Genomic DNA, 16,529 nt, shown 5'->3' on the forward strand with positions numbered 1-16,529 from the left:
GCCCAGCTTTGTGTGTCTATGCAGTGTATACTCCATAGTAATGATTTAACTTTTTTTTTACTTCACAGCTGAACGGAGTGAACCCAGTCTGGATTCCAGGCTATAACACAGTGTCCGATTGGACTGACTGCAAATGTGGACGTTCGGCACATAAGCTAAGTATAACACATTTTAGACCTGAGGACGATTCTACAAAATGCTTTCTAAATCCTGACAGTTTTCTGACCTATGTTTCTATGTCAGTCGTTCTCAAACATTTTCATGTCAAGGACCCCCAAAGATATATGTATTTGGCCGCCGCACTCCCATCTGAAAATGTGTTTTTTCAGGAACCCCCCCCCCCCCCCCCCCCCAGAAGCAAAGATTTGAGTTAAAAACTTTGGCCCTGAAAGAATAAATATTCAAAGATTTGTGCCACATTTTCACGATTTTTCGAGCTTGTAGATCTGCTATTTTTCAATAGCTAAAGTATAACATAATGCTTAAAACACCAAAAGGGGTTCCCGCCCAAAATGGGATAAGCCAATTAAGCATTACGATGCCATCAAGGCCTGCCAAAATACATTTTAGTTGACGTAAATCAACTGTAGACTATTAGTTGACTTAAACATTTCAGATGACTAAAATATTGATTGATTGAATAGTTTCAGAGTATAGTCAAACACTTAGACCAAAAGGGATAGCACAAAAAAATAAGTCCTTGCGGTCTTGTTTCCATTAAGCACTATGCAATCAATTCATAGACATGACATGTGGAATAACAACAAAATATCGAATATCGTCAAAGGTAAAATAAATGTTAAAAATAATATACAATATGACTATAGAACGTAACCCATTTAGGCCTGACGTCGAAATTAAAAATGTTTTCTAAATCCTGACAGTTTTCTGAAATACTATGTTTCTAGGCCTATACCACTCAATATTCCATGTCAAGGACTCCAAAAATTATATGTAATTGGCCGCCGACCCCCATCTCAAAATATGCTGTTCCAGGGACTCCCCCAGAAAGATCTGAGTTAAAATCGAAAGAATAGTCCAAGGTTTGCGCCACATTTTCACGATTTTTCAAAAATAGCAGACCTACAAGATCGTAGCACGGCACTCGGTGCCGCGCTATGAGCTTGTAGATCTGCTATTTTTCAATAGTTAAAGTTTTAAATAATGCTTAAAACACCAAAAGGGGTTCCCGCCCAGAATGGGTTCATGGAATTCTTTTGAATAGACTAATCTAAAAAAATGGGTCATATATAAACAGTGCTATGATGAGATGCTTTTGTTGACTACGACAAGCCATTCCGAATTTCATTCAAAGGTAAGCAAGCACACAAGCTAAAGTTATTTTATCAGCAGTTGAAACGCAGTCACAGATTGGCCCGGTCATTTTCTAATTCCTCCTGCTTCCGCATATAGGGCTCCATTTTCGTCACCACTAAACCCCTTATCCCTAAACTTCTTTGCCTTTTTTTTTTTTTACTATTTTGCAAAACATTTTTGAATAGTTAAAATGACCAGTCTACAAGCTCACAATGTGTCAATGTAGATTGGCTAGTTGAACTATTCAAAAATGTTTTGCAAAATAGTAAAAAAAGGCAAAGAAGTTAGGGATAAGGGGTTTAGCGGTGACGAAAATGGAGCCCATACTCTCTGCCTCTGGGCCGAAGTCCAGACTCCTCTACGGTACTACGCATGGTGAGTTTGAAGTCCATTGGTCAGGCGGTTCTCTAGAGTCTAGAGCAGGGGTTCTCAACCCGTGGGTCGCGACCCCTCGGGGGGTCGCCAAATTATTTTGAGGGGTCCCGAAAATTAATTATTTTCAACAAAAAAAAAGAAAAGAAAAAAAGTGTATTTATTTTTTTGCAACTGAATTGCTGGAAAATGGAAATGAAGGGTTTACATAGTACACATAGTGCATACATACACCTTCCCTAATGATTATATCTGGTTTCAGTATTTATTTATGGTGTATTGTCTCTATTATTAAGGTTATTGTAGCGGTCAATTTACATTGGGGGTCGGGAGGGGGCGGGGCGGGGGTCCCGAGACACTGCCAAAGCATCTATGGGGGTCCCCGGCCTAAAACGTTGAGAACCCCTGGTCTAGAGTACGAACGAAGGACAGCCATACAAATACTTTTAACCCATTTTGGACTGATGGCGATTAAAAAATAGGCTTCTAAATCCTAATAGTTTTCTGAAAAACCCATGCTTCTATGTCAGTTGTGCTCAACTTTTTTCATGTCAAGGACCCCCAGAATCATCTCTATTGGGCCACGGACCCCCATCTCAAAATATGTTGTTCCAGGGACCCCCCAGAAGCAAATATTTTAGTTAAAAATGTTCGCTCTGGAATATATATTCATAGATTTGCACCACATTTTCACGACCACATTTTCAGACCTACAAGCTGGTAGCACGCCACCGAGCTATACTTTAGCTATTTTTCAATAGCTAAAGTATAACGTAATCATTACGTCGTAATGCTTAAAACACCAAAAGGGGTTCCCGCCCCAAAATGGGTTAAAACTTAGACTGCAGCCGCGTGGCCAAAGTGCCAAGTGCTAAATAGCTTGCGCTGGGCCGGAATCGGGGAGATTACTACTCAAGTATACCTCCGTTTTCCCCACTCTGAGGAGGCTCGCAGACGTCCATTGTAAGAAAAGGCTAATGTTACCATTAGCTCACGCTATATAGCTATCTTTCGAGAAACATTTATATTTCAATCGCGATCCGATTAGAATTCAGGAATCGGATCCGAAACTTCGGATGTCTGATCAGCGCAACGGACAGCGACATAGTTTTTGAGTAAAGAGCCAAAAAAGATCCTAATTATAACAGTATAGTCTACGCATGCACGAGCACGTTCCGCACATGCGGGGGTGAGCAAGGTGTCGCCAATAGCAACCGGCTCAGGGCAAAAAGTTGTTTTAAGCTGTTCCGTATCAAGCTATATAAAACGTGTATCAATCGCAGACAACAGATGGCTATTAAAACACATAATATACATTTTCAGCAGACAATGTGTTTTAAATATGACTTTCAGTATATATTGTTAAGTCAGTGGTGCTCAGACTGGGTTGACCCATTGCCCAAATTTGGAGTCATACATCATAGATATGTCACAGACGACTGACATCATAGACTTGGAGCACATCTGATCAAATCGGACGAGCCGCATGTTAGTTTATACCCCAAAATGTATTTCCACACCGACGTCATCAAAATGACCTCAGTCTTGCGCGAATATGGAGTTCCAACCTGTCTATTTTTATGAATGTACAGTACCACGCTCTTTGCAGTTTGGGTTCAATCCTTAATTTAAATTTCGAAAGAATAGCCAGAGCAGCACTTGTGCATACAAGTATTCAAAAGCATATTTTCATGATCCTGTACCCTCTGCGTCGCAGGCTTTAATCCCCCCCCCCCCACGACAGACGACCCTGATCTCATTCTGGCCTCGGCACCGACCGTCAGACCTGCCTCTGCCCTGGCCGTGGTCCCACCAGCCCCAGCACCCATCCCCCCCATGGCGGACACGAGGCGTGGTTCCTCCTCCGTGCCACGGCAGGGAAACTCGATCACCGAGGAGGTGTTGGACTTATTCCCTGATGTCCGAGAAGACTACGTAGCGGAACTTGTCCAAGAAAACAATGACTTGAATGTTGTGTGTAATCTGCTGCTGGAGAACCCAGCGTATCCCAGGAGAGAGACTGAAGAAGTTCCCGCCGGCGTCCCGCTAGAGTCGGGAGGGACACGGACTCAGGGGGCCGAGGACCTGTTTGACTACAGCAAGCTGGAGACGGTGGGAGGCACGGCCATGAAACAGGCTGTCCACCTGCTGATGGCCGACTTCAGGATACTCGGCTACCACGACATCAAATGGGCTCTCGGTGCTCTCAAGGGACACTATGCACTCACACGAAAGGCCTTATCTGAAGCTGTGAACAAGTGGCAGGAATCAGGCAACCCTTCGGGAAAGAGGCAACAGAGTAGAACGTCCTCTGACCGCTGCTTCATAGATTTCCAGTTTGAGCACGGCTCAGTGAAATTCAACAGGAGAATGTATCTCCTTGAACATGAACGTCACGGTTTCAAGACTGATGCAGTACTGGAAGCCTCCGTTCAGAGGGAGCTCAGGCAGTGGGCAGAGCACGAGGGCTTCCTGCTGGCACTGCAGGTCAATGAGGATGAATATAAAAAGGAAGGCCAGCTGATAGAGTGTGGCTGCTGCTATGGAGAGTTTGTGTTTGAGAAGATGACCCAGTGTTCGGACGGTCATCTCTTCTGTAAAGAGTGCCTGGTCAAATACGCTCGGGAGGCAGTCTTTGGCTCTGGACAGTCAGAGCTGAGCTGCATGGAGGGTGGCTGCACCTGCTCATACCCAGTGCGTGAACTGGAGAAAGTCCTGCCAGAGAACATCCTGTGTAAATACTACGAGAGACAAGCAGAGGAGGCGGTCGCTGCCGCCTGCGGTGACGAACTGGTACGGTGTCCATCCTGCAACTTCCCTGCCCTCTTGGACAAAGATATATCCGTGTTCAGCTGCCCCAACCCGCAATGCCGCAAGGAGAGCTGCAAGAAGTGTCGCGTCCGATGGAAACATCATGTGGGCAAGACGTGTGAGCAGGTCACGGAGACGGACGAGATCAGGACCAGGGTGCTCTTTGAGGAGCGCATGACGGCAGCGTGGGTGAGGAAGTGTGCGAAGTGCGGTGCAGGTCTGGTCAAGACTGAGGGATGCAACCACATGACGTGTCGCTGTGGCAGCCACATGTGCTACGTCTGCCGAAAGCAAATGACAAACATTTCTGGGCACTTCTGCGGGTGCAGTAGCCGGGCACTAGTAGGCGGAATCTGCAGTCGCTGTGACAAGTGCTCACAGTCGGCTAGCTCCAAGAAAAATGATCAGCAAATCATCAAGGCACTCCAGAAGGAGGGCGAGGCGGAGCTGAGCAAGAAGAGCCATCATAATTCACGGAAGCGCGTCGGTCCTCCTCTGCACATGCAGGCCAAAAAGGTGGCACGCCGAGCCTGAGGTGGCCCGCTTTATGGAGACGGTGTACCCTCAAGGCCTATTCATAGTCTGGATTTTCGGTGGTGAGGTGACCACCGCTCCGGTGGTGAGCTGACCACCGGAGCTGAAATAACGTTGAGCGGTGGTGAGTAAAAACAGAGAGAAGGGCTGGAGCGGTGGCAGTGGTTTGCTCTTCACCGTGGCTTGTGACGTCATGTTGTAGTTCGGTGGTCACCTAACCACCGAAAATCCAGACTATGTATGAGCCTTTAGTCCTTGTTGATGTTTCTAAGCGGCTCCGTAAGAGGTGGGCCGTTTAGACGAGGGTCGTCTGAAGAATCAACTTTATTGTCATCTTTTCATCTTTCATCTTTTTTTTTTTGCTTTAAGAAAGGGAAAAGAAAAGGAGGGGTTTAGGGAGAGGCTGCGCAAAGAGAAAAATCTAACAGTAAAGAAACATGTCAAAGAGAACAAAAAAAATCTTGGATAATTACATTTACAACTAAAACTGCACTCTGTCGAGTGCCTACTTGCTTGTTGCACATAAATAGGCCGTGGGCAAGCAGAGCGCGCAAGTACTGTCGACCGCTACACACTGTCAAATCTCAGCTTTTTTGGAGGTAAAAAAGTAGTATTGTTAAGTATGGTAACTGTAAGAGACGTCTTTCGATGCTGACGTATATGTCGATCAGTGTCGGGTGGATTAAAGGAAATGCCTCTATGTATATGTATATGTAATTTGTAAGATTAGCGGTATACTGTGGTTACTTTGTGTATACGTATCGTAGCAGCATAACGTCAGGTATAACTGGTATAACTAGTTCTCAATGATGACGTAATAAAGATGTGGATTAATCGGCTTTCAATGGTGTAGAATATATGTCGATCAGTGTCGGGTTGATTAAAGGAAAGGTGAAAGGTGGTAAGGAAATGCCTCTATGTATATGTGTAATTTGTAAGTTGATTAGCGGTATACTGTGGTTACTTTGCGTATGCCCCGTTTGATGCGTATGTATCGTAGCAGCATATGACGTCAGGGTATAACTGGTATAACTAGCTCTCAATGATGACGTAATAAAGATGTGGATTAAAGGACCCAATGCCAGGGTGTAATTGGTTTTCGATGGTGACGTAATGACGATATGTTTTAGTGTCGGGAGGATTAAAGTGAATTGCCCCTATGTATACAGTATACATGTATGTAATCTGACACCACTGCCATATCAAGCACAAGTAGTCATTACATCATACGCTGGCACGGCGCATACGCATCAAACGGTGACATGGACGAAGACTATTACTTGCGCGCTCTGCTTGCGCAAGTAATTATGGGGGCGGCAATGCCTCAGGTGGCCGGTAGAGCATTCAATCCCCCAGAGTAAGGGTCTTTCTCGGCCCCACCCCTCTCCCCTTGTTTATATTGTGTTTAGGATCCAAGATGGCCGCAGCACCAGGAGGGGGTGGGGTTGGAGGTGAGCGGACGGGGTCGACATATGCCCTTACTGGGCTGCATTCAAGACACTTGCCTTGTGTCTGACACCTGACTTGTGTCTGAACACAGCTTTGATGGATGTGTTCTGCCCCCCTCCCCCCCATTAAACAAAATGTTTGGTGAAACCATATGGGCTTCCATTGGAAATGCATTGGAGCGGCCATTAAACACAGACACAAGACAGGTTTCTTGAATGTGTGAACGCAGCCCAGTAAGGGTATATGTCGACCCCACCCTGTGCATTATATACCTCAGTAGAATGGTCTTCTCTGGCTCTTAGAAGGAAACAACATGCTACCCTGTTCACGTATAAAGCTTTAATTGGTAAACTACCTCTGTATTTAACAAAACTGCTAGATCTCAATTCATCAGCTTATGGTACTAGATCACAAGATATACTTTTATTGAAGGTACCAAAAACTACTACTAAATTGGGAGATACTGCCTTCAGGGTGTATGCTCCACATTTATGGAATGGTTGTCAAAACAAATTGAAGTTGAATGTTTTTATTTCGTTTACTACTTTTAAGATACTCTTAACTGACCTCACACTAGAGGAAGGCATATGCACCTGCTTTCTGTAACATTTGGTTACAAGGTTTTGTTTCTGTGTGTATGTGCTTGTGGATTATATTTGTTGTACTGTGTGTCCATGTCATGTATGTAAAATGTAAATGTTCTTATTTGTATACAGGGCGCCATTGAAAAAGAGACCCTGGTCTCAATTGGATTCCCCTGAAATAAAGGTTACAAACAAACAAACCCGTTCACCTCCGCCCCACCCCCTCCTGGTGCTGCGGCCATCTTGGATCCTAAGCACAATATAAACGAATGGGAGAGGGGTGGGGCCGAGAAAGGCCCTTATTTGCTCCCATGTCCTCACTGTATTGCATTACTTCTATTATTTTAAAGTTGTTTTACGCCTTGCTTTTCTTTTCTTTTTCTTCTCCATTGCTCTGTAAAGCACTTTGAGCTGCATTTCATGTCATGAAAGGTGCTATACGAATAAAGTTGTATTATTATTATTATTGAGTGGTGTAAACCACTCCTACAACTGGCTTTTTTGTGCAGAAAAAATGAGCATGGTTGCTATGTTCACCCTGTTGTAATGACGTAATGAAATCACACCCGGGTGAACAGGGTGAACATAGCAACCATGCTAATTTTTTCTGCACAAACAAAGCCAGGTAATGAAATCACACCCGGGTGTGATTTCATTACGTCAGGCATGATTTCATTACGTCAGACAGACCTTACACCACTCAGTTCACACGGGTGTGATTTTTATTATTATTACTTGCGCGAGCAGAGCGTGCGCAACTACCGTTTTCGGCTGCGTATGTTGCTGACACCTTCGGCCAATCAGGGCGCTGCGTGCTTACGTCGGTGACACCCTCGGCCAATCAGGGATTGTGAATTTTTGGTGGTCCAATCGTTTTGTTTTCGATTGGTGTAAGTTTTATTTTAAACGTTTGTCTATGGGGTTTCATCTTTATTACTTGTTACTTGCGCAAGCAGAGCGCGCAAGTAAGGTGGTCGTGCCGGCTCTTTTGTGCGTATGCTCGTCGTATATAATACTGATTTTGAGTGTGACGTAATGAAGATATGTATCAATGTCGGGTGGATTAAAGGTAATGTCTCTATGTATACATGTATGTAATCTGAAACCTATATCTTTATTACGTCACCATCGAAAGCCAGTTGTATCCCGGCATTGATACATATCTTCATTACGTCACACTCAATATCAATATACCTCGAGCATATGCATAAAAAACCCAGCCGACCACAGTATAGTACTTTTCAACTTACATATACATACATACGTTACCTGTTAGCTAACTGTAGCCTGACATTGGGAGGGTTTGTAATTGACAATTATGCAAGTTGAACCGAACAATGGAAGAGGACCAGATTCCCTCCCCCCAAGTACCGGTGTCGCTCTGAGCAAGTAAGATCAGAGAGACGCCCCAATGGTGAGGTGAAAAGGAGTAACATTCCTCCCTTACACTGGCTTGCTAAAAGTGCCAGATGCGCCCGTTTGTCTACAAACTGAATTAACAATCAACCACCCCTGGATTAACCTGACAGCAAAGGGGGGTTTTTGAGAGACCACAGACCGAATAAGAGAAAGAGAGAGGTGACTATCAGGACACGACCCAGGGTCAGACCCAGGTCTGACCGAGAGATGAACTCTCACAGGATGGACCAAGATGGGGTGTCCTACCTCGTTACATTACAACACACGCACGCACCACTGATACTCCAATCAGCAATACATGCTCCCTGTTTTTGTTCTCAATGTAATCATTTTCTACCTGTTGACATATGGAAACTATGGAACATGTAAAATGAGTGAGCGAGGCTGAAGGGAGAGTGTGTGTGTGTGTGTGTGTGGGTGTGTGTGTGTGTGTGTGTGTGTGTGTGCGCGTGTGCGCACACATCTGTGTACTAACACTTGAAAGAGGAGATGGCTCAGCGATAAGGAGAGAGTGATAGGTGCACAGGACAGCGTCTTTCCCTCTTCCTGTGGGCCGTAAAACAATTGGATAAACAATTATGTTGACTCCAACTAAAACTGGTTAAAACTGGATTTGGAGTTAGACAAAGGAAAACGCCTAATTTAGTTTGAGACCCCTTTTCAATATAACGTGTGTCACCCAAGACACGTTGCTCAGTTTGGTGCTTCTTCTCCCCGAGACGCCGGCTGCCTCAGCCGGTGGGCTCTTAGAACTGCACCGCCACGGAAACCACATCAGGACTTAGAGCGAGTCCCGTTTTGCTAACCACTTGTGGGTTTCCATATGAAACGATTTGATCGACTTTTCTATACTTTATACTTTAACCAAAGAAGGACGAGTAAAGTTACACTCGCGTACAGCGCTGGAAACTATTTGTCAACTTTACCCTGGTATCCAGTTTCCGAGCGCCGCTGAGGTTTCATCATCAGAAAGGTTGGTCAAGGATGTATTTGAGAACATTCAAGCTCCCAGAACGACATGATAACTAATGATAGGGTTAGCTACCCCTTTTGACTTAGTTTTGTCATTTAAATCTGAAAGTGACGCCAACCAGAGCCTCTCCTCGCGCCTCTTCCCTCTTCCCTCTTTCTTCTTCCTAAAACTATCTTTGCATTGTGCTTGTAAACTGAACGGACCTATAGTTGAAATTGTTATTTGAGTAAGACTGGACTTTATAACGTTTGCCCTTGGCTATTTTGCACAACTCATGTGCAGACTAGTCAGAAGCAACTATACCACAGTCTACCAAATAGTATATTTTCAATGCGCAGGGTTAAGTCTTTATGGCTAATGTCCGAATTGGATTAACCCTGACGCGCCCGTTCTTGCTATGTTTTTATTTGAGTATATGACAAGTATGTTGTAACAGTATTTCGATATAATAAATATCTCATTTTGCTGGTACAATCTAAACAAATCTCCGGACTATTCTTTGATTCCGTCTGTGTGTATTTGATTTGTTTTATATTGGGGGAACTGTAACACAGTATTTATTCATACCAGGTATTCGTAACTCACGTCTTCAGATAGACGTTTTTATGATAAGATACACAGTATGTACATGGTTTCAAATCGCTTCATTCCGAGTGGAAACTATGTGCATATTGACAGGCTAAGTGACTCACGTCTTCAATTGGACGTTAATGAGATGCAAGTAGATAGGAATTAAATGTGTATTCGATTCGCTGGCGAGTCGGGGTTGCATTTGATTTCTGGCTAATTGACATCATAATCTTGCCTAATAATCCCTACATAATGGTGTCCCGTTAACGGAACTGGTTTACTGTGTTATATAAGACCCTTCGATGTGAGAGAAATTAATGTACATGTAATTGGAATCGAGGTTGTTTTTTTTTTAAGAGTGAATGGGTTGATCCGCGTCTCGCGCTGTGACCGTGGCTGGAACCTAGAACATTACGTTCAAATACCCTCCGAGGTTTTACCCGCATCTTTCTGCAGAGGCTTGTGGTGTTTAATATAAGGAGCGAAATTAATAAACCAAGGGCTATCGTTTTTAACAGATTTTATTTCCTACCGCCCTGTTGCCAATTGCTCCGAGCGTAAGCTGCTCGTGGGTCGTTCTGCAACTAATCTATTTTGCCATTTAGCTACTCGATTTAATTCGTATAGTGTCATTGTGTAATGCCTATTGCTAATTTGGAGCCTGGGAATTGTCTAGAACCCATAGCGGCTCACGGGATTACAGAAAAACCATTTGGAAAGGTTTAGTATGAATTTAGGCTTAAGTGCCTCCGTAGTGCGTCGTTTTTGAGGTGTCCGGTCATTAAATCAGGAGTGAAATAAATCTAGTGGACTGTCTGGTCGTTGAAGAGGCTTGATTGCTTTTACGGGGCCCGTACGGTTCAAGCAGCGTTACACTTATACTTGGTGTGACGTTGGTCAAAAGACAGTGTGAAACCATCTAATGTTCGGGGGACTCTGGCCATTGTGTTTTGCGACTTTGCGAGGTCGCCATTTTGGAAATTGGTGACGTGGGGCGTTTCCGCTGTACTTGTGGGACGCTGCTTCCAGCCAGATTGCAAAATCGCCATCTTGATTTCCCCCGTCTGAACTCCGCCCTGAGAGGTGGGGGTCTCAGGCCGTGACACTTGGTGTCCAGCCTACTGACACGTTGTTGTGATACAAGTAAGGCGTGCTGCCCCATCTAGTGGCCGTCGCTGGTGTCACACGTGTCATAACATTAGCTTCACTATGTGTGCTGTAAAAGGGCACATGCATGGTCGTGTTTTTGCTACTTGACGAAGATTAACACCTCTTAATCTTTGCACTTGGTGAGGACTTATTTTGCGTGTCAAAATACACTCATTAAGTGCGCATATACTGGTAGCTCATTAATTACCTCACTGCTGTGGGGACATTTTGCGTTGTTTGCTTGTGTTTGTAAACATATAGCGTGGTGTTGTGGTAACTCACGTAAACCCTCTTTTACGCTCATTTCAGGCAAATTCGGTTGTGGATAATTGATTTTGTGGTGCATAAGTGAAACGTTTCTGCTATTTACGGCCTGTGCCTTGGACAAAATTGGAGCATTCTTTAAATTTGCATAGCCTTTGTTCTGTGCAAAATCAAGCTTGTTTTGTTTAAGGGATACAGGTCTTTTGTTATTCGTTTTAATCACACCCCTGCCCTAGCTTATTTCAGGCATTATCATTTGACTTTAAATTTTTACGGTGGACTTTGGTTGACTGATCGTTTTAAAATCTTTCAGGATTTCAGTCGATTCATTGGCCCGTTATGCTCAAATGGGTTTGTTTTGAAGATTACAGTTCCAATTTTGAGATGGGGATTGACTTAATTATTTTAATGATTCATTCCGGTCTCTCGTTGGGCGCTGGGATTTTTAAAATAAACTCTGTTTAAGTGTGTGGTTGATGTTTTAATTGACCAGGCAATTAAATTGTTGAGTTTACTTAATTAATACCATTTTGTCATTAGGAGTGTGAATTTCAAGAGATTCAGTCATTCCTTGGTGGCATTTAAAATTTAAGGCTCGAAATAACCTTCTGGCTAAGTGAGTGGTGGATCTAACAACCTTTTGAGGTTTTGATCGACCAGGCAATTAGCTTGCTGGTTTAATTGGTTATTTCCGTTTGGTTGGATGTGTGGTTGATTAAACCTTTGAGGTTTGGTTGATCAGGCAATTGACTGATTGGGTTTAATTAATTATTTTAATTTTGGACATTTACAGTTTGAGATTTTTAATTCAATTTTTTTTTTTGTTGTGTTTATTCCCTTTTAAATTTTTATTCACTCCCTTTCTTCCTTGCAAAAGGAACTAAGGGTGTTAATAAAAAGGGGGGTTAGGGGCAGGAATAATAACACAAACGATATAGCCTTTTCACTTGTGCACAATTGTCCTCAAACCAAATTGAGGACCACAGTGCTGTTTTTGCCTGAGAGGCAGCGAGGGAGCGTGGTTGTTGCATTGTTTCCTACCGCTGTCTGTTGACAGAAGTGTTGCGGCTTAGAAGCATACTGTGCTGTTAGCCAGCTACACGAACAGGGAGCATGGATTGTTGCGTAGCTATAAGAAAGATGCTTAGTCTGACAGACTCTGACATTCCTAACGTCGGTCAAATAGATGCAGACACGGTCCTTTCAAATCTCCAAACTTTAGCTAGTGCTCATGCTGAATCAAGACTTTACACTGAGGCAGAACGCGAGAAATTAGCTGGGCATGTATTGGCAAACTTAGTCCGGTTACATGAGCTTGATTGCTTAGCAGCCAAAGCTAATGTGGAGGCAATTGCCAGGTCTCGGCAGCAGATAAAAGACTTGACTGATGAACTTGAGTTACGAAAGACACAGGCTCGCTTGACTGATATTGTCACCAAGCTAGCCACCACAGATAGTAAGTTGAATAGGGCTAAACAAGAGATCGCCGACCTCAAGGCGCAGTTTACCCAGTTTCAACAGACCAACAGTGACCTCGTGGAGGCACAGCTGGAAATAACTTGCTTACAGGGCACTAATTCCCCACCGGGGACTCCTCCTTTAGGGGGGAGAGATGCCCAGTTACGGCAAAGTCTGACTTTCCAAGGCACACCCATTTTGGATGTGGAAGGAAGGTCTACAGACCCATTGGTGACCAACCGGCTGGATACCGACGTCACTTTGTGCGAAGGAACAGACTTGGGTTTGTTGATAAGCACTGACTTCTATGATTCCAGCCTGACCATTCCGGTCATTGGCAAAATCCCTGCGTTACTGCAGCGGGACCAACGGTCCCCTGATGGGACGACGGCCCCTGTGAAAAGAGACTTTGATCTAGTGTCATTACAGGCGGCTGACCCAGCCCTAGCCCACATGATGGCGCTCCTTGCTGGGGACACACCAACACCTATCCCTGACACAGACAGGGACTCAACAGAGTACCTAACACAACTACTGTTGTCAAGCGACTACATGTCACTGAGCAATGGTCTGTTGGTGTATGCTGTTGATTCATATACTTCTCCGCGTCTAGTTATACCCCAGCACCACAGGGGGGTACTATTAAGCTTCGGCCACAACTCCCCAACTGCTGTACACCGAGGTGTCGAGGCAACCTGCGATGAGTTGTGCCAGATGGCCTATTGGCCCAAAATGTACCAAGACGTGGTTCATTATGTGAAAGGTTGTTTGACGTGCTGTCAGTTCCAACCTTCAAGTCCAACCCCGAGAACACCCTTACAAGAGAGGGGAATTATGTTCCCATGGGCAGATCTGCAGATAGATTGGATTGGACCATTTGCCAGATCTTCTCAGAAGAACTTGGCAAAGAGCATGGAGGTCAAGAAAGCCCACTATGGCAAAAGGCCCTCGCAGGACCAGCTCCAAGTAAGGGATTTGGTTCGGTGTTCCACTTTTGCTCACCAAGAGGGGATGAACAATAGGTCCCTCCCCAAATGGAAAGGCCTGTACCATATAGTGGACAAGTTTTCCCCGATAGCCTATAAGATACAAATCGGGAAAGGCCAAGGCAAGCCAGTGACAAAATGGGTACACCGAAACCAAATCAAATTACACACGCCCCAGACAATCACCGAACTGACAGACTCTGAGACCAAAACCAAGGCGAGAGAACTCACCGGCAGGCACAGGTCCCCTGTGCCTTGTTGGCTGCTCTACATTGTAGAACTCTTAGCTGTGTTGTGCCTAGCCTATTGAGTTTCTCGCCTAAATAGTTTAAGCAACATAGGACCCTGTTTCCCGTGAAACAGTAAGAAACCTCCTCCCCTACCGAAACGGGATGATCACTTGGTATGTGTAACACACACACCATTAGTAATTTTTGTTTACATTTTCTTGTTTTATTATTATAAAAACGACCTCAAAGTGCCTGTGCAGAATAATGCTTCCTAAGATAGAGGGTTGACCTTTTGTTCCGTTTCCTGACTCGGTGTGAGACATGATCAAACATCAACCTCGCTAGCGGAATGAATTCAAACCTGTAGGTGCACTAGCCTGCTAAACCACCTGTGGTCACAAAATGTAGTTACTGTTTTGTTTTCTACCATTAGAGTGTGAGCCATTGCTCCTTAGTTTTTTCGTTTGTTTGTTTTTACCAGACAAAATAATTATTTCCACTAGACGTTGAGCCATTTGCTCCTTATAGTCTGTTATCGTTTGAATTTTATTTTAACAAACGAAAGTATTATTTCCTCTCTTCTACTCTGGCCCTTGTTCCACTTTTCTCTTCTCTATCACCTTGGTTAGACCAGTACAACTTTATCAATAGGAGTAGAGAGCTCAGTGTAAAATGACTTAGGAGAAACCATGTCGTTTTGGGTGCATGATGTGGTCAATAACACTTTGACCTGCCAGCAATGACATGTTTTGACATTGTTGCGTTTCCCCTGGGAGCGTATGGTCGTGCTCGGGGAAGCCTTACACCCACCTGAATGACATTACAGACACTGCCTCCTGCCTCTCTCTCCCTCACATGGATGTTACCCCGCGCCTAGCGGAACCTTGCATCCGCCTGGATGACACTACAGACACTGTCTCCTGTCCGCTCTTTCTTCCCCACATGAATGCTACGCCATGCCTGGAGGGCATTACACCCAGCTGAATGACAGTGTTTTGAATGAATTGACATTGTTTTGTTTCCCCTGGGAGCGTATGTCGTGCTCGGGGAAGCCTGAATGACCTTCAGACACTGTCTCCTGTTCCTCTCTCTCATGGATGCTGCTCCGTGACTAGCGGAACCTGGCATCCACCTGAATGACAGTGTTTTGAATGAATTGACATTGTTTTGTTTCCCCTGGGAGCGTATGTCGTGCTCGGGGAAGCCTGAATGACCTTCAGACACTGTCTCCTGTTTCTCTCTCTCATGGATGCTGCTCCGTGACTAGCGGAACCTGGCATCCACCTGAATGACAGTGTTTTGAATGAATTGACATTGTGTTGTTTCCCCTGGGAGCGTATGTCGTGCTCGGGGAAGCCTGAATGACATTCAGACACTGTCGCCTGTGCACTCTCTCATGGAATCTACTCTGCACCCAGCAGAACTCTACACCTACCTGAAACGACCGTACAGACACTGCCTTTCCTACCTTTCCCCTGTGTCACAGGTGCTATCCTGGGCATCCAAGGGAGTGCTACGAACATTGACACCACTACAGGGGAACGCGACCCCACTGTCGAAAAAGGGGCCCTATGGGCAAGACAGACACCCCATTGGCCTCAACTTGACATCTTGTCCCGAATGGAGGTCAGGATATGTAACTAGGCCAAACGAAGGTCCACGAACGTTGTCTCTTCATTTATCCTAGAGAGGGGATATGTATCCTGACATTGGGAGGGTTTGTAATTGACAATTATGCAAATTGAACCGAACAATGGAAGAGGACCAGATTCCCTCCCCCCAAGTACCGGTGTCGCTCTGAGCAAGTAAGATCAGAGAGACGCCCCAATGGTGAGGTGAAAAGGAGTAACATTCCTCCCTTACACTGGCTTGCTAAAAGTGCCAGATGCGCCCGTTTGTCTACAAACTGAATTAACAATCAACCACCCCTGGATTAACCTGACAGCAAAGGGGGGTTTTTGAGAGACCACAGACCGAATAAGAGAAAGAGAGAGGTGACTATCAGGACACGACCCAGGGTCAGACCCAGGTCTGACCGAGAGATGAACTCTCACAGGATGGACCAAGATGGGGTGTCCTACCTCGTTACATTACAACACACGCACGCACCACTGATACTCCAATCAGCAATACATGCTCCCTGTTTTTGTTCTCAATGTAATCATTTTCTACCTGTTGACATATGGAAACTATGGAACATGTAAAATGAGTGAGCGAGGCTGTGTGTGTGTGGGTGTGTGTGTGTGTGTGTGTGTGTGTGTGTGTGTGTGCGCGTGTGCGCACACATCTGTGTACTAACGCTTGAAAGAGGAGATGGCTCAGCGATAAGGAGAGAGTGATAGGTGCACAGGACAGCGTCTTTCCCTCTTCCTGTGGGCCGTAAAACAATTGGATAAACAATTATGTTGACTCC

General features: G+C 44.8%; 2 protein-coding genes across 2 annotated transcripts in view; one reads left to right on the plus strand and one right to left on the minus strand.

The window, feature by feature from the left end:
* slc5a11 (solute carrier family 5 member 11) overlaps positions 1 to 16,529 on the minus strand; it is a gene marked incomplete at its 3' end in the record, with an annotated part of 49,515 nt that overhangs the window by 9,265 nt on the left and 23,721 nt on the right. The window lies entirely within an intron of this gene.
* Positions 1,632 to 5,034, plus strand: LOC306936252 (E3 ubiquitin-protein ligase RNF216-like; the record flags this gene model as incomplete). Its single annotated transcript, XM_079519744.1, has 2 exons — positions 1,632 to 1,692; positions 3,434 to 5,034. The coding sequence occupies 2 exons, from the start codon at positions 1,632 to 1,634 to the stop codon at positions 5,032 to 5,034; spliced, it is 1,662 nt and encodes a 553-aa protein (XP_079375870.1).

Source organism: Electrona antarctica (genome assembly GCF_951216825.1).
Source record: "Electrona antarctica genome assembly, chromosome: 14".
NCBI lineage: Eukaryota > Metazoa > Chordata > Actinopteri > Myctophiformes > Myctophidae > Electrona > Electrona antarctica.